Consider the following 17,858-nt stretch of genomic DNA (forward strand, 5'->3'; position numbering starts at 1 on the left):
GGCATGCTTTGGAGATATCTGAAAAGTGCCTTTTACCTAGTGGCTGGGGAATGATCTTCTCCTTGTCAACTTGTTATTAGGCCATTAAGTCCAGTTGCGGGTGGTTTTTAAAAAAAGATGTGGTGAAACTAGGGAAGGGTTAGATACACAGTTCTAGTCACACTTTTCTCCCCCACTGTAAAAGTACAAGTTCGTTGCATATAGGAGGCAGAAGAATAAAATGCAGAAGAATAAAGGAAATAAAGAATAACACCTGAAACTAATGTAACATTGTGTGTCAACTCTACTTCAATAAAAAAATAAAGAATGAAAATGAGAGGGCGCCTGGGTGGCTCAGTCCGTTGAGCGCCTGACTCTTGGTTTCGGCTCAGGTCATGGTCTCAGGGTGGGGAGATTGAGGCCGGAGTCTGGCTCTGCACTCAGCGAAGAGTCTGTTTGAGATTCTTTTTCCCTCTCCCTCGCCTGTACACCTTCCCCTTCTTGCTTGTGCACATGTTCTCTCTCTCTAATACATAAATAAAATCTTTAAAAAAAAGAATGAAAATGAGAAAATTAAAAAATCCCGTTAATCTTCAACATGTCAGAGGTAATCACTCTAAAATACTTTTCAATTTATTTTTCAAAACCAGGATCATCCCACATATACTGCTCTTAGAATCTGTATTTCCACTTATATCATGAACAATGTTTGTCTGGTTTACTTTAAAAAATCTTGTTATTAATAACTGAAAAGAATTCCATCATATAGATGTGGTTGAACTTGTTTAAAACATACAGATAATTTGTTTAACTATGACCATGCAGGTTGGAAAAACAAAATTTATTAAAGGAGTGGCAATAATACCAAACCACACGTGGTAAAAGTAATTAATATAATTTTTGACTGTAATTTTGGAGTATAGACAACACAAATACCCTCCCCGCATGAAACCTGGCTCTGACCACAGCCCTGCCCTCCTCCCGCACCACTCACCAGGAAGCCTGGGTGAGATGCAGCGGTAGGACTGGGTAGGGTGGTCTGCTTCACTAAGAAGTGAGGTGAGCTGTGGATTAGATGGTGTCATTTGAGGGGAGCCAGATGCATCTCTTCGAGCTTGATTTGGACAGATGCGATACTTCCACCAACGATTTATTCCTGAGGGTCACTGAAAGAGGGTCCTGTCCCTTAAGAAAGGTATTACCCCTGGGGAGGGGCAGGGCACGTGTGTAAAATCAGTCAGTCTTGAACCTTCACAACTTCCATGTCTGAGAACTATAGCCAGAGGGACCGCGACAGCTTGGGAAATGAGATTCCTGAAGGCGCGGAGCTCTCTAGAAGCCTGCGAGGGTGTGGACCAGGAGGCTGAGCTCCTGAAGGCATGCTATTCCAGCCTGTATCATTTAGGGTCTTGGCTAGTTAAGATTTGGAGGGAATTAGCCAACCTGATCTCCGAATTTCCTCTCAGCGATCTGGGCTGGACGTGACACTCCCAAGGTTGCTTTATTGTCTCCGCTCTGGACTCTGTTCCTCTAAACCCTCTGAACCTTGGCTGGACTCAGCTCCCAGCTAACCTATTTCTCCTTGCATTTGAATTCTTATCTCCGCGAATGGTACCACCAACTGTTCACTTGTCAAAGCTTAGTGAGTTTTGATTCCTCTCTCACCCTCACAGCCAACCTAGTTACCAGTTCTTGTTGATTTTGCCTGGGGACTGTTTCTGAGACCCTCTCCCTTGTCGTTGTCAAGCTCAGGAGCACGGCCTGAGCTTTGGGCACCCCGACTCTCCAATCCAGCCCGACACTGTGGCCAGAGGGGTCTTTCTAATGATCCTGATTATGTCACACCTGTATCAAAATGGCCTTTCTGATGCCCAAACTCTTGGGCATGGGGTACGATGATCTTCACAACCTGGCACCCACTTATTGTAATCTATTCTTCCAGCACACCAGTTTACAAGACTTTTCCTACTTTTCCTAAACACCCTGTGTGTACACGCTGCTATACCTTTGTGGGTCTTCCACCCTTGAGTTGGTAAGTTCTCATTTATCCTTCGAGGGCTGGAGCAAACGTTGCCCCTGTAACTTAGAGTTCATTGTTCCTTCCCTTGGGTTCCCTGTGAGCTCCGTATAATTGTCTTCCCACCTAAACTGTGAACTTCCTGAGGGTAGTGACCTGTCCCCTGCACCTAGCACGGTGCTCCAAGTCAACACTCAACAAATAATTATTGCATTAGATAGCCATTGTGTAGTTTGTACTTCCTTTGGTGCCTACATACTGCCCGGCAGTCTTTTCATGTATATGAGGTGTGACCAAGCCCTGATGTGACTCATTATTTAATAAGCATACCAGAATTTATGTAATCAAATCAGAGCTGCTTCCTTCAGTCTTCACCTTATGAGACTGGATATTTCGTCCAGTGATGCTGTCATTGCTCCAAACACCTTTGGAGCACCTCTCTTGGAAATAACTTTGGCATTTATAGCACTTTCTTTTCAATCTCCTCTGTGGTAGCTTTTTTGGTTTCCATTTATTCAACATTTATTATGTGCTTATCTATCCCAGGCACCAAGGTGGTGCTGGGTGAAAGATAAGATAAATCAGACGTTTACTCTGTCTTCAAAGAAGTTTCTGTTTGGTAAGGGAGATACCATCTGGACAGCCACGGCAATACAAGGTGAAGTGATAACGCTCCCGCCGGGTTGGATCTGATTTTTGGAAAAAGCCAAAAGTCCTTTGGTTTCAGCCTCCCAACAAGGTGAGACAGAGAGGTATGTGATAACACTGCTTTAAGTCAACACTTCCAAAAAGGAGTCCAGTGCGTTTCCCGCACCCCTCTCCCCAACAATAGAGTAAACTATCTGGTACGTTCATTTCAAACCCAGACTTCCACTTTGTGGCAATGCTCTTCTATATACGGAGTCTTCCCAGCTAAACCTAAGCTCTTTGAGGGCAGGTGCTGAGGTCTTATTTTCATTTTTGTTTTCACAGCATCTGGGGGACACATAATATATATTGGATAATCTTATTGAGTTACTGAGCCCAGAAGGTGTCTCCCCGTGCCACACGGACTTCACATCGAGTCTCCTCTCCCCATGTGCTTTATATATGCTCTTGGTAGGGACAGATCCTCAAGGGACAGACAACGACCGAAAGGACCAACGCCGGGGAGGGCACGCGTTGGGGCACTGGCGGCGGATCTGGGACTACAGCCCGCGAGTTCCTGCTTCCTGGTTCCCCGGAGCGAGTGTCCTTTGGTGGGAGCCGCGGGGAAGGGAGCAGCCCTTCCTGCGCGTCGGGCGCCCGCCCCTTCCCCGGCCTCCCAGGGACTTGTGCGGAGCGGCGCCGGCCGGGGACGCCGAGGGTGGCAGGGCCACCCACAGGACCCCCCCTTCCCCCTACCCCGGTTATGAGGAAGGTTTTCAGCTCCTGGGAAAGACAGTCGGAGACTCGGCCAGGAAAGGCAGGAACCGGGGGGCTCCGGGAGGACGAAGAGAGTCGCAGCCGAGAGATCCAAGGGAACGTCTGGTCGCCGGGAAGCGGCGGAGGCCGCGTCCGAGCCGAGGGGTCCGCGCCGCCCGGCCGCCGTCCCACCACCCCGCCGCGCGCGCGCCTCCCCTCCCCCTCCGGCCCCGCCCCCGCCCGGCCGCCCCCTCCCCCTGCGGCCCAGTCTCCTCCCCGAGGGGCCGGGGGCAGGGCCGCCCCTCCCTCCGGCTCCCTCCCTCCCTCAGCTGCGCGCATCTCATACCAGCCCTCATTCCGCACATTCCAGGCTTCCTCCTTTCAAACTCCAGGCCAGGGGGCGGGCAGGGCCCGAGCTCCCGGCTCCCGCCGCCCGCGGCCGCGTCCCCCAGGTGAGTGGCGCCCGCCCCGCCGCGCGCCCCCCCCCGCCCCCCGCCGCGCCGGCCCCTCGGCCGCGTGCGCCGCCGCTCTTTTCTTCCCCCCTCGCCCTTCCCGCCCCGGACCTCTCGGCCCGGCCCGCGCCCCCGCTGCCCTCCCTTCCGCCGCTGGCCCCCGAGCTCCCTTCCTCTCGCCCGTTGACTCACTCCTCCAGGAATAGGGAGCTCCCGTGCTTTCCCGTCAGTCCCATTCTGGGAAAACTCCTCCCTCGGCGCGCTCCGCTCCGCTCGGCTCGGCTCGGCGCGCCAGCCCCCGGCGGCTGCGAAGCGGGTGCGGGCCGGCGCGGGGTGGGCTCCGGCCGCCGCCCGCCCTCCCTCCTCCCTGCCCGGCCGGTGGTCCCGGGCCGCCGCGAGGCTCCGCGCGCTGCCCCCTGTCGTCCCGCAGTGCCGTCGCCGCCCCCCCGGGAGCTTAGCGGAGCCGCGGCGACGAGTTGGCGCGCGCGGCGGACCCCGTGGAGCTGGCTTAGCGCCTCCGCCCCACCTTCCCGCACCCTGGGACCGGTAAGGGTGCGGCGCGGCGCGGGGACTCGAGGACCTGGCCGGAGGGCCGGCGTCGGGCCGGGCGTGTGGAGCTCTCCCGGCACGTGGAGGCGGCGCGGACCTCGGGCTGGGGCCGGGGGTGGGGTGGGGGGATGCAAGGGGCTTCGCGGGAAGGGGGTCCCAGACGCCGAAAGGCCCAGAAGCAGAAGCGGGAGCGGCGGCGGTCGAAGGGCCCCAGCACCCATGCCTCTTTTCTGCCGGGCCCTTCTCCGACTTGGAAGAGCGAGCCCTGGAGGTAGTGTATTGGCTGGTGGAAATGCTGAGGCTTTGCGAAAGTGGAGGAGATCCCTCCGGAGGGTGCCCAGCTCCCCGGGGCTTGAGAAGCCTGTCGTGTTCCACGGTGGGGACCAGCCCGAGGGAGGAGAACTCCCAGACCCGAAGCGCGCCTTTCCCAGGGACACAGCCTCGGTGCACATGTGTGTAAAAGGGGATTCCGGTCACACACAGTGACTGTCTGATGAGTTCATGTGACCGCCTGACCGTCCCGGCTCCCTAGCTTTGGGTGTATCTGAGGGTGATACCTGTTCACATCTGACTCACCTTGGCTGCCAGTAGGCGTATTTGTTTGTGTTGAACGTGAGTATATTTCCACTCGAGGAGAGTGCTGTCTGTCTGAAAGTCTGAGTGTCTGAGTTCTTGTGCAATGCCACGTCTGTACGTGTGTATTTCTCTGTGAGGATGTTGGTTCCGGGCATGACTGTTTTTCCTGCCTGCATGACCATGGGCAAGAGACCATGTCTCTCTTGCATGTGTGCAGGGATAATTGGACTGTGGTTGTTGGAGTGTGTGGTCCCCGGGCTCCATTCGCCCTGGACTGGGCAGAGCTGGAAGGAAGCTGTCCGCACCTGCCTCTTCCACGCAGCTGTCTTTCTGAGGGCGAGTGGGTTCTGTTCTTGCCTGAAACAGTCGGGAGAGCAAGCTGGTAGAAGGCTAAAGGAAGTTGAGATCTTTGTCTAGCGGTGATGGGATGGGTTGTTGATAGCGAGAACTGGGGATGGTTCCAGGCTGTCTTGAATCTTCAGAGGTGTGTGACCAGTGCTTTTCAAGTTGGCCCCAAGGACAAAGAGGATGGATGTGTACCAGCCTGGACTATTTTCTGCTGGTCCAGCTTTTCTTGGAGCTAGCTACCCAGTAGTCAAATGGAAGAATCTGATTCTTTACAACTTGCTAGATTACTCTCCACTTGGCTGTGGGAAGGGAAAGGGAGTAACTGCGTGCATGCTTTAGTGCGGGCTGGGAGGGAAGGGCTGCCTCTGATTTGCTAGTTGACCTGTGGGAAGACACTTCTGGGTGTCTTCAGTTTCCCCATCTCTTCCTTTCTGTTTTGCTTTTTTTTTTTTTTTTTCTTTCTCCATTTAGGGTTTTATCATTTGAAATATTTTAAAGGCAGGAACTGGGCAGGGAGGGAGCCACGACTGTCCAGGAGATTGGCAGAAGTGACACAGAGTGTGATGGTGTTGGTAGGGGGACACAGGCAGATCGGGCACAGAGTTCTTTCTTCATTCCCACAACAAGGAGATGGGGGCATAATGTTGAGGACTTCTTGGAAGGAAGAAACAAGGCACTCTCGGGTGGGAGCTGATAGCTGCTCCTCCATGCACCCTGAGGATGCAGGTGTTCTGGTCAGAGCCACCTCACCCTCTCACCTGCTTAGACCGGGCGTGCGGCCAGGACTTTGACGGCATCGGGTCTCAAGGCAGCATTGATGGAATAGAAAATATACAGATTTGGGGCTGGACCAGCATACCTGGGTGCAAATCCCGACGGTCACTTAAAATTGTTAAGGCCCTCAGGCTTAGTTTCCTGATGAATAATATGGGAGGGGGATAATTAATATCTCTCTAAAACGTTTGTTGTGAAAATTCGGTGTTTGCCAAGTACCCAGCATACTGTATGGCCCCTTCCAGACTTAGTAGCCAGTGTTTCCTAAGTGTATTTCAGCATGGAACCTCTTTTTTTCCCAAGAACTTCTCTGAACACTCTTTGACAAACCCTGCCCTGTTCATTTGTGTTTACTTAGCAAACATGAATTAAGCCTTTGCCATAGGCCAGACCCTGTATGATGTTCTTCATCCTTAGGAACCAGGGTAGCTGATGGCCCAGGTGGAGGTGGGGGCAGGGCTTTGTCCCGGGAGCACAGGGTCTGCAACTCCTTTGCTCTAACTCCAGTTTTGCCTTGACCCCAGGATCAACCTGCTGAACGTTATTGGACACTCTGATCTTAGTATCTAACTCCCTCAGGAAACGCCTGGGTGGCTCAGTCAGTTAAGCGTCTGCCTTCAGTTCAGGTCATGATCCCAGGGTCCTGGGATCGAGTCCCGCATCGGGCTTCTTGCTCAGCGGGGAGCCTGTTTCTCCCTCTGGCTGCCACTTCCCCTGCTTGTGCTCTCTCTGACAAATAAATAAATAAAAATCTTTGAAGACAGAGAAACTGAGACAGGGAAACTAGTGGGACAGTAACTTGCTTAAGATTACACAACCAGTGAGTCACAGAGCTGGGACTAGAATCCATTCTGTTCTCACTTCACATTTTGTCTCCTCTTCTGTGGATCCCAACGCTCAGACCCCCTAGGCACCTTCATCTAAGAGGTGTGGAGGCTGGACCGGTCTCGCTTGGTGACGTCTCCCATCTTGTGGCTCAGATAGGAGGCAGAAATACTCCCCTCTGTCCCAGCAGAAAGCACAGAACTGTAGAATCTGAGAATGCCAACTTTGGAAGGGGCCCTCTGGGGGTCTTTAAATGCACCCTCCTTTTGCCTACATTACTCTGCCAGGTGGAGAAGGGTCTGCCTATCTTTCTAGATCTCCTGGGTTGCAAATGTCGCAACGTCCCTCGACTTCCATTCTGGAGTCTTGCACTGGTGACGGGCACAGAGTGATACCTGTTGCCTAATCAGCGGCTCCTCTCCTCCTCCTCAGTGCAAGTGGAGGACATGGGTCACCAGCTTTGCTCCGTGGCCTTTCCTGTAGTCGAGGTCAGTCTGGGGGCAGTGGGAAATTCAGGGCTTGTGAGGGTGGCTTTACCTTGCCCGTCTTGCTTTGCCCCCCATGACCCTTTGTTGGCAGGGGTTGGGGCGACAGCTCCCTTTAAAGCTCTGAAATTGGAGCTGAACAGCTGCTCTCCCGTGCCCCCCTCCTTCCCCCGGGGGTTTAACTAGCTCAGGGGCCCAGGTGGAGGTGGGGGCAGGGCTTTGTTACTGGGCAGTGCAGTCTCCAACTCTGTGTTCTAATTCCAGCTTTGGCTTGACCTCTTCTGAAATGACAGTTCTCCCCTTGCTTTTGGTCTCTCCATTTAGATACTAGGGAGACTCTAATCATGTCCTAGGTGATATGGTCCTGGAGCCTTCAGCTGGTAGCGACTGGATCTTTGTTTGGGAACGTTTCCACTGGAACTCCGGTCCCTAAGATGGGTGCCCACACCCTCCTGCCTTTAATACCGGCAGGCCCCTGGAAAGGCAGGAGGACAGGCCCGGCTCCTGGTAGTGTGGGCCAGCTCCATCACGGTGCCGAGGGTGGGCGGGCCCCCATGGGTGGGGACCTGGCTTCCTTTGACCCAAACTTCATGGGAACAATAGACTTCAGAGGAGTCACCAGGGGCAGGAAATGGGAGCTGTGCTAAGGCAGGGTGACCCTCCTGTGGGATGAGATTGCATATCCGGCTGAAAGGAAAGGCAGGGTGTTGGGGGCAGTGCATAGGGCTGATGGGGAGGGCTGATGACACATAGGGTGGGCCTCTCCTTCCCAGGGGGCCCTTTGCTTAGAGTGAAACCTGAGCTGCTTGGAGCCCATTATTTGGTGGAGCGGTCTTCTTTGTGTCTTACCAGCAAAGGTATTGTGGTGTGTGCCCGCGTCAGCTCATGCCAAGCTCACCCCTGCCAGAACCATGAATTCCCCTTCCCTTCAAGCCCTTGAGAGGTCTTCATGAATTGTCCTGGCCAGGATAAAAGGCTAGTTTTGTTTCTTCCTGGCTGATCTCCATCTTGGCTTTGAGCCTTGAGTAATAGTTGACGAGGGAGGCAATTTGTTCAGTAGGCAGAGCTCTGGGTGGGGAGGCAACAGGCCTGGGTCAGCTGGACAACATAAAAGGATTTTTTTTTTTTTTTTAGCAACAGTCAGAGCAGTAAGACAACCAGGACAGGCAGGGGGAGATTCCTGCTTGAAGCATGTGGTGGATCGTTCTTGGAGGCAGAGCACACTTCTCTTGCCTTTCTCTCTGGGAACGAAGAGCGGACTTGGTGAGAGGGCTCAGGAGAAGAGGAGCGGGCTTTGAGAGAAGGGAGACACTGCACCGACTTGCCTTTGGTGAGTTCCGGTGGCTGGGTTCTTACACATCAGCCCTGCCAAATCAGAGGGGGAGGGCGAGGTGGCAAAATGATAACTGTTGTTATCATTTTTCCTTAATGTGACAAGATCTGGAAATGGCAGGCTGGTAAGCCTCTTTTTAAAGATTTTATTTATTTATTTATTAGTGAGAGAGAGAGAGAGAGAGAGAAACAGCATGAAAGGGGAGAGGGTCAGAGGGGGAAGCAGACTCCCCACTTAGCTGGGAGCCCGATGTGGGACTCGATCCCAGGACTCCAGGATCATGACCTGAGCCGAAGGCAGATGCTTAACCAACTGAGCCACCCAGGCGCCCCAGGCTGGTAGGCTTCTTACTGACAAGGGGACTCCAAAATGGCACTGAGAGAACTGCTTGCCAACACAGTCACCCTACCAAGTCCTGGAAACATCTAGTTGAGGTTGGCAGAGTGTTTAGTAAGGACTTGGAGTCTCATGATTTTTCTTGGGTTCAAGAGAAATAAATAGGATCGGGCTGCTGCAGCAGTAAGATGGATTTGTAGCTGGTTGAGAGGCTACCCTGGCGGCTCGTACTGAGCTCACGTTGCTGTGGGGGTGGGAGGTCTCTAGTGACAGGCCACAGAACTCTCATTTTGGCTTCATCCTCTATCAGTTCTGTGGGTGTCTACGATAGCAAGCAAGGAGGACAGAGCCAGGATTCATAATCATCTTAATTGTCTAAATGCTGAGATTAAGCAAAAATAGGAGATGAAAAACCATTTTTTTTCTGTTAAGATTAATACATGCTCACTGTAGAAAACCATTATAAATTAAAGAAGAAAAAATGGTACATAATGCCACAACTCAGGGATGAGCACGGTTAATACTTTGGTATATATCCCTCCAAATTTGTGTTCATGCAAGTAAATTTATATATTTTAGCATAATTGCAATTACACTGTATCCTGTTTTTTTTCTTACTGAATACTATATAGTAATATCCTGTATCATAAAAAATAATTTAAAGTCATAATTATAAGGATCTGGATAAGATTACCTTACATGAATACACCTTAATTTTTTTAACTGCACAATACCAAATTTTTTTTTTTTAAGGTTTTATTTATTTATTTGTCAGAGCACAAGCAGGGGTAGCGACAGTCAGAGGGAGAAGTGGGCTCCTCGCTGAGCAAGGAGCCTGATGCAGGACTCGATTTCAGGACCCTGGATCGTGACCTGAGCCGAAGGCAGATGCTTAACCGACTGAAGCATCCAGGCGTCCCCTACCAAACATTTTTGTAAGTTGTGTTCAATTTTTAGCCATTAAAAAATTACTTGACATTGAGTAATGTTAAATATGTATACTTATCTTAAGATGAACTCGAATAGATTTAAATATAAAATCCTGCATTTAAGTATGTATAGAATGGGAACTTACTATCAATTCTTGGGGGAGAAAACCTGGGGCTTTGGTTGATGAAGGAAGGGGAAGGGAAACAAGCATTTATTATGTGCCTATCAGGTGCCAGTTCTAGACATTTCTGCCTATATCACCTTGTTTAATTTTCATGGCAGCCCTGTGAGATAGGGTTTGCTGGTTTGATTTTGTTTTGTTTTTCAACCTCTAAAGAAGAGGAGGAAAACCACACAGAGATTAATTCTGGGGTTGGAGTTTGAACCCAGGTCAAACGGACTCTTCCCACTGCCCTGTTAAACCCTGAGCCTGTGTGGGCTGGTGGTGTGGTGGGGTCCGTGTCAAGAACCCTAGTCCGGTAGGCTCTGTGGTGCTCTGGCCACATTGGGAGCCGTGTCTGTTTTCGGAGGTTGGATACACCCTGACTTATTAAGTACTGAGCTTGCCTATATTGTGGATATTGTGTGTGTCTTAGCAGAGGGGGAATAGGGGGTTGGAACCTGTTCCGCCCTCAGGGTGCTGTCATTTCTCACTGCCAGAAGGCAGGCCCTCTTTGCAGTACTATGGATCGGGTCCATGTGATGTGAAGTCAGTTTCACTCTGTAGAACTACATAGACCTACATGGAATTTCATGATGTAGGACGATGTGGATAGAGCTTGCTAGGGCTGCTTTGGAGGAGGTTTCTGTAGTGGGTGGGAAATGGCACCTCTGGGGCTTCTGTTTCCTCCATGTGGTCCTGGGCCTCAGTTTCTCCCGCATGCAGCAGGTGGGGATTGCCCTAGGCAATGAGGGAGGGATTTCCCCACCTTGCCATTCAGGGATTCCTGCTGGAAGGAGGTAAAGATGAGCTATCTCCAGAGCTGGAGGCAAGGCTGAGAGATTTGGGGTGGGAAGGGGCCGTGTCTGAGCCGTTGGAGGAGATGGACTGGGGAGTTGTGGGAGTTACTGCCTGGCTCCCCATCACGTACCAGCTGAACGAGCAGGTGTGAGGGACAGGCTGCTCCCCTGAGGCTGGGGCAGGGGAAGATGAGTAGTGGCCACAAGCACAGACCCCAGAGCCATACTGCCTGATAGGAATATAATGTAAGCCACATATGTAATTTTAAGTTCTCTAGGAGCCACATTTAAAAAGTAAAAATAGGAGCCACATTTAAAAAGTAAAAAGAGGGGAACCTGGGTGGCTCAGTCGGTTAAGCGTCTGCCTTCAGCTCAGGTCATGATCTGGGATGGAGTCCTGCATCAGGCTCCTGGCTCAGCATGGAGCCTATTTCTCCCTCTGCCTGCCACTCCCCCTGCTTGTGCTCTCTCTGTCTGTCAAATAAATAAATACAATCTTAAAAAAAAAAAAAAAAGAAATTGGTAAAATGAATTTTAATAATATATCAAACAACTATGTCTAAAATATTATAGTTTAAATGTGCCATCAATAGTAAAAAAAATATATTAATGAGATAGTTTATATTTTCTCATATGAAGTGTTGGGAATCTGGCATGCATTTTACACTTACCAGCACATCTCACTTGGGACGAGCTGCTCTTCAAGGGCTCAATGGCCACATGTGGGTGGTGGCTAGTGTTTGGACAGCATAGCTTTATAGCCCGCCTGCCTGGGTCTGAATCCCTTTTCTGCCACTTACCAAGCTATGTGACCTTGGGCAAGCTATCTGACGGCACTGTGTCTTACTCTCCCCTCTGCAAGTTGAGGAAAATATTAATAGAACCAACTTCATATGGTTAATGTGAAGATTAAATTAGTTAATATTTGTAATATGCTTAGTGTTTTACATGGCACATACTAAACCATACAAGTGCTTATCAAATAAATGGTCCTTAAACTCTGGACAGGCTAAGTTTTAATTTTGTAAGAGGGAGAGGCCAGGGATATGCTGGGAAGAACCCAGTCCTGGAGTGTCCCTATCTGTAGGCTGTGCCTCTGCCCCGTAGTTCTGCGTCATGAAATTGTCTTCAGATCAGATGGACCTAATCTACTATTGCTGAAAAGAAGGCCCGCCTTTTGGAAGTGAGAAGAAATGTCAGCACCCGTATGATAAGATAGGTTCCAGTCCATCAACAGGTGTGTCCTGAGCATCTGTCCTCCTTGGGGCTTGGAACTGTGCTGGGTGGTGCTGAAGAAGCAAAAGCATCTTCCGAAATGCTCCATCGTAAATTACATGACCTCATGTTGGAATGGGGGTTGAGGTCACTTCCAGCACTTGGAGGTTTAAGCAATAGTTGTGCTGCTTATGCAAGAGAGGAAGCAGAGCTGTATTAGTGGCTTCTGATACCCTCCTCCAAGCTCTGCCAGCCCCAGCACTGCCAGCCTGCCTCTCTTGGCATTGGCCCCCGCCGCCTGCACCTGCCCTCAGCCACTCCACAGTGGTCACAGAGCACCCACTGTGTGCCTGGCACTGTGCCAGGGGGCGGCGGGAGAGATGTGGAACAGAAGACCTGGTCCCTGTCCTCAGGGGGCTTGCAGTCCAGCAGGGGAGACGGACTGAGTAGCAAACACCGAAAACCTGCAAGATTAAAGAAGGGCTAGTTAGAAGCACACACTAGTGCTGAGGGGATGCCTGGTAAAGGTGATTCCTTCTGATGGGGCTGGGAGGGGTCGGGGAAGGCTTCTCAGAGGAGGAGGCACTTGAGCTGGCTTTGAAGGATGGGTAGGGTTTCGATAGCTCTGTGTGTGTGTGTGTGTGTGTGTGTGCGCGCGCGCGCACGCAAGAGCGAGCGTGTGTGAACGGGAGCAAGAGGTGGGGCGGGAGAGAGGGAGAAATACAGGTGAGAAGATAGGAAAAGTGGTGATTTCAGAGTCATGGTCATAAAATTAGAGGAGGCGAGATATATAGGCTTTATGAGTGAGGTGGATTTGAACTGGGTAATCTGGGCAAAATGAGGACTTTTTAAACATTTATTTTTAAATTCACGTACAGCAAAATTTACTCTTTCTAGCGTACAGTTCTCTGGGTTTTGACAACTGCAAAGTGTTGGGTATTCTCCAGCACGGTCAAGATACAGAATGGCTCCATCTCCCCCAAAGATTCCCTCATGCTGACACCCCTTTGTTGTCTGTCCGTCTGTCCCCCTCCCCCTGTCCCCGACCCATGCCCATCCCCTGACAACATGGCTCTGTCCACTCCTGTCATTGTGCCTTTTCAAGAATATCAGATGGAGTCATACAGTGTGTGGCTTTTGGGTGTGCTTCTTTCACTCAGCATGATGCCTTGATTCACCCAGTTTTGTGTATCAATAGCTTGTTCCTTTTCTTGCTGTGTAGTACTCCATTATATGCATACACTGCAGTGTGCTTATCCAGTCACTGGTGGACGGACTGTAGGTTGTTTCCCGCCTTTGTTGATTTTGAATAAAGCTGTTGTGAACATTTGTGTACAGGTTTCTGTGTGAACACAGGCCTTCATTTCTCTTGGATAAATAGCAAGGAGTGGGATTGCGGGTCCCCACGGTGGCGAGTGTGCGATGGGTTAAGACACGCGCAGCTGTTGGCGCAAGTGTACCGCTCTGCATTTGTACCGGCGACGCGGGAGCGTTCTGGTGCTCCGTATCTTCAACAGCACTTGGTATTGTCGGCTTTTTGTTTCTGTCTTTGACCATGTAACAGGGGTGTAGTGGCATCTCATGGTTTTAATTTGCATTTCCTTAATGACCTGTGATGTTGAACATTTTTTTGTGTGTGCTTATTTGCCATTTATACAACTTCTTTGATGAAATGTCTATCCAAATCTTTTACCTGTTTTTTCTTTTGATGGTTATGTTTTGAGAGTTCTTTAATATTCTGGATACAAGTCCCTTGTCGGATGTGCGATTTACACATTTTTGGAGAAAATTCATTTAAGGAGAAAATCTCCACAAGAAGATGTTGGGTGTGAACGACTCTGAAAGCAAGGAAAGAGTTTGGTTGGTGTCCTGAGCCTTGGCCTTTCTTCAGGGGACCCAGGTGAGGCGGGGGCAGGGAACACCCAGGGAATGACCTATGCAAAAGAAAGGAGGAGGCGGAGGAGGAGGGAACAAGGCCCTCTATGAAGTTCTTTTCCTGGCTTAGCACCTGCCATAGAGTATGCTTCCGTATAGGGGGCACAGGTGGTTTCTTGGTTTGCTAGGTACCTGGTCTACTCCTCAGGGCCCCTGGCTCAAGCTGGGCCAGCCCCATCCAGAGCAACAAATGCTTGTGCCCAGTCTGGGTACCAGCCATTTACATGGCCTTGTTACCAAACTGGATGACCATGCATTCTGGAATGGGAGGTGGGGTGATTATTGGGTCTGCAGGGGTAAGCCACTGGTAGGTGTGTGGCTGGTGCAAGAGAGAATCAGTGCGGTGAGATTTCTGGGTCAGGGTGGGTCCTCTGTGATGGTGACCTCAGCCTAGGGTCTGAGGGCTCTGGGCCATTAGAATCTCCAGAGCATTGCAGTCTGCATCTCTAGCCCTGTCCGGGCAGGGTGGCTCTGAGGCAGAAGAACATTTCTATGAAAGGTGACCAAGGGTAGGATAGGTGCTACCTCTCCTGCCTCTCGTCCAGATCAGCCTGTCCCCGCTTCTGTGTCCTGGCAGCTGGGGCACTGTCCAGATGCTGGAGCCTTCATTCTTCCCAGGGGCAGGCCCTTTCCAGAGATGATAAGACCTATAGGTGGAGAGAGGCCTACAGGAGCCCTGTAGGTTCCCTGCAGCTCCCTGATGCTCTGGGCCTTTGGGGGCTGTTCCCCAGCGCTGAGAGCTCCTCCCTGAGCAGGGTGTGCACCCAGAGCCCCCACCCTTGGTGCCTTGTGCTGCGTGGGGGCCCAGTGTGGGCACACCCTGGGGTCCTGGCAGAGTGGGGCACAGTCACGTCTCTGGGAAAGCCGCCGACTGGAGCAAACCCACCCAAGGCTGGGGAAAACGAGCACTTGTTGAGCGGCAGCTGGGCTCAGGGAAATAAATTGGTTCAGTCCGTGCCCGGGGGGAGCCACTATTTGACGGGATTCAGTGGCAAAGCGTGTTAGGCAAAGACTCCCTAGTTCTGGGATCTGCTTTGAGATCTGAATTTTCGTAGGACAGGACCACTTAAAGTGAAGTCCACTAGTTTGGTTCAGTACTTTTGCCTCTCTAGAACTTTGTAACCTTTGCTTTATTTTAGAATCCCGAAGAAAGGCCCCAAGGAGAAAAAAGTGCAAGTCTTACTCTCATCTTAAAAAAAAAAAAGTTAATAGCCTCACCAGCCCTCCACGCCTTTATTTTTTTTATTATTATTATTTTTTAGCAGTTTTGGGTTTACAGAAAAATGGAACAGAAAATACAGTTTCTTCTCTTCTCCCCCACTTACTTATTCCCATTGTTGACATCTTGCATTGGTGTGGCATATTTATTATGTTGATGAGTCAATATTGATACTTTATTATTAAAGTCCATAGTTTACATCTGGGGTTCACTCCTTGTGTTGTGTGTTCTGTGGGTTTTGACAGACGTGAATGTTAGGTATCCACTATTATAGTATTGTACAGAACAGTTTCACTGCCCTAAAAATCCCCTGTGCTCCACGTATCCCTCCATTGGTCCTTTTCCTGGGTCTGTGGTGCTGCCTTTTCCAGAATGTCCTGTGGCTGTGATCATACAGTGTGTATGTAGCCTTTTCAGATTGGCTTGCACTTAGCAAGATCCCTTTAAGATTCCTCCATGTCTTTTAGAGACTTATAGCTCATTTCTTTTTATCTCTGAATGATACTCCACTTTCCCCACCTTTTCTTTGTGTGAGTGGGGACACGGAAGTCCCGACAGGGGAATTAATCTGGTGAGGTTGAGCCTGGAGCCGGGTTTACCTTCCTTTGAGAACCTATTTGGAGGGGCTTCTGCGCAGGCACTGTGCCTAAAGCCCCATCACCGCTTCCTCAGCCCCTTTAGTGGCTCCGGGGCCAGCCCTGGGGTGGAGTGGGGAGTGGAGGCCGTGGACACCCACTTGCTATGACCCAGTTCCTGGATGTATTAGGGCCAGGCCCACAGACACCCACATCCCTGGCTGCTTGGAAGGGGTGGCTGGGGCAGAGTCCCAGGTCCAGCTCCTGGGAAGGTGGATCCCTGTCCTCATTTGCCCTGCTGACCACCCCCCCACCCCGGGATTGGGGGTTCCGGGGAATGGGTGGAGGGCTTGGGGCTATATCCACGGATCATCCTCTTCAACTCTGACTTATCTACTGCCCCTCCCTGTTGAGGCTTCTCTCACCGGCCTGCTCTCTCCACACCCTCTCCTCCTCCTGTGCCCCTCATTCCTCCTGCTCCTTTCCTGTCCACTGCGTCCCAGAGGGACTCACTCTTCCCTCCCTTGCCCCCCTCCATCATTCCGCCAAGAACCACCAATGTTCGAGAAGCCCTCCCGAGAGCCAGCTTCTGTGCCTGCACGTGGGAGACACGATTGAACTGAATCCTCACAATAGTCCCATGAGGAGATAATATTATTACCTCTGGAATGTATTTTGGGGGACAGGCTTGGAGAGGTCGATAGCTTGCCCAGGGTTACTGGCCAGTTGGAGGCCCAGCCAGGATCTGAGCCGGGCCTCTGACTCCAGAGCCCAAGCGGGCACCTCTGCCCCACAGCACCCCTCTCCTGGCCTGGTGGGTGGGCCCTCTGTGACTGGTTCCTTCCGACACACTGGTGGGATGGTGGGGTCCTCCTTTGCCTTTTCTCTCACCCCGCCCCGCTCCTGTCCTATCAAGGAGCAAGGTGTGGTAAGTGTCTTCGCACTGCAAGGTCAGTGAGGGTGGTGGGTGGTGCAGACCCACGGGGCTGTGTTCCACGTTCTTTACCTGTTCTGTCTCTGTCCTTCCTCAGAAGCTCTGGGAAGGTTAAACAAGTTCCTGATCAGCCACATGGCTGGTGAGAGGTAGATTTTCCTTCAGGTCACATGGCTCTGAAGCCTCTGCACAGCGGACCGGGCTCATGCCAGGCCTTCCCCGGAGCGTCGTGTGTGTTAGCGGACGAAGAGGCATCACTAGGGAGGCTGCTCTGGGGTGGGATTGGGACACCTAGGTTTTGTGTGGTTTTATTCTTTTTATAATAAAAGTGTTATTTGTTATATATACTTATATATATGTATTACTCCAGCAAGCCCTGGCCGGCCATCTAAAGTCACACTGGGGCCAGTTTTGTTCAGCTGAGTACATGGCTCAGCTCAGCCCATGGAGGTCCGTTTTTTGACTGGGTGTTTTCTCCTCCTTCGCTCCCTCTCTTTCCTTTCATCCCTAAGGACTTGCTGCCCGTGACCCAAATGCTGCCATCTTGTCTTTTCATTTCTAGCTATAAATAGGTCATTTTCCTGTGTCTCCTGTATTTTGGGCCCAGGTCCCTTAATCCCCTTCTCTGCCCACATCTCCTGGTGCGCTTAAAAAAAAGTGTAAAATAACTGGACACATAAAATATTCATTGTTTTGTGACGGGCTTATTTCACTTAATATAATGTTTTCAAGGTTCATCCATGTTGCAGCATGTGCCAGAACTTCATTCTCTTTTTTCGGGCTGAGTAATATTGCATTGTATGGATTTGCCACATTTTGTGTGCCCATTCACCTGTTGATGGACATTTGGGCTGGTTCCACCTTTTGACATTTCTGTCTCCATGAGCTGTTGTATTCCCAGTACCTTGAGCTCAGGGTCTATTAAAATCCTGCCTCCTACCCCCAAGATATTCATCTATAATTGTTTAATGTGTTACCCTCCTTGAGTACACTTGATTCTTAGGATTCGTGGTAGTTCTGTAACGTCACCGAG

The 17,858-nt window shown here is 50.9% G+C and overlaps 1 protein-coding gene and 1 long non-coding RNA gene across 6 annotated transcripts in view; one reads left to right on the forward strand and one right to left on the reverse strand.

Moving 5' to 3' along the window:
• Nucleotides 1–265: 265 nt before the first annotated feature.
• On the reverse strand, nt 266–3,817 carry LOC118529293 (uncharacterized). 2 transcript variants are annotated; one of them, XR_004914039.2, is made up of 3 exons: nt 3,726–3,817; nt 974–1,183; nt 266–523 (listed from the first exon to the last, which is right to left on the reverse strand). It is a non-coding gene; the product is annotated as an uncharacterized LOC118529293 (long non-coding RNA). The 2 variants fall into 2 exon arrangements; XR_004914038.2 differs by lacking the exon at nt 3,726–3,817 and having other exon boundaries at nt 974–2,910.
• The window catches only part of TEAD4 (TEA domain transcription factor 4), a 67,178-nt gene continuing 52,607 nt past the window's right edge, over nt 3,288–17,858 (forward strand). For 3 of the 4 annotated variants that reach the window (XR_013449057.1, XM_078075480.1, XM_078075481.1), the window contains exon 1: nt 3,288–3,831. Coding sequence is in view for 3 of the 4 variants with exons in the window: in XM_078075480.1 (XP_077931606.1) it covers nt 3,387–3,831 (445 nt within the window). In the remaining variant the exon portion in view is untranslated. Of the gene's footprint in view, nt 3,832–4,554; nt 4,652–17,858 lie in introns of those variants that run through there. The other variant, XM_036082073.2, reaches the window with a different exon arrangement.

The sequence above is a fragment of the Halichoerus grypus genome, chromosome 6, assembly GCF_964656455.1.
Source record: "Halichoerus grypus chromosome 6, mHalGry1.hap1.1, whole genome shotgun sequence".
NCBI classification, from domain to species: domain Eukaryota; kingdom Metazoa; phylum Chordata; class Mammalia; order Carnivora; family Phocidae; genus Halichoerus; species Halichoerus grypus.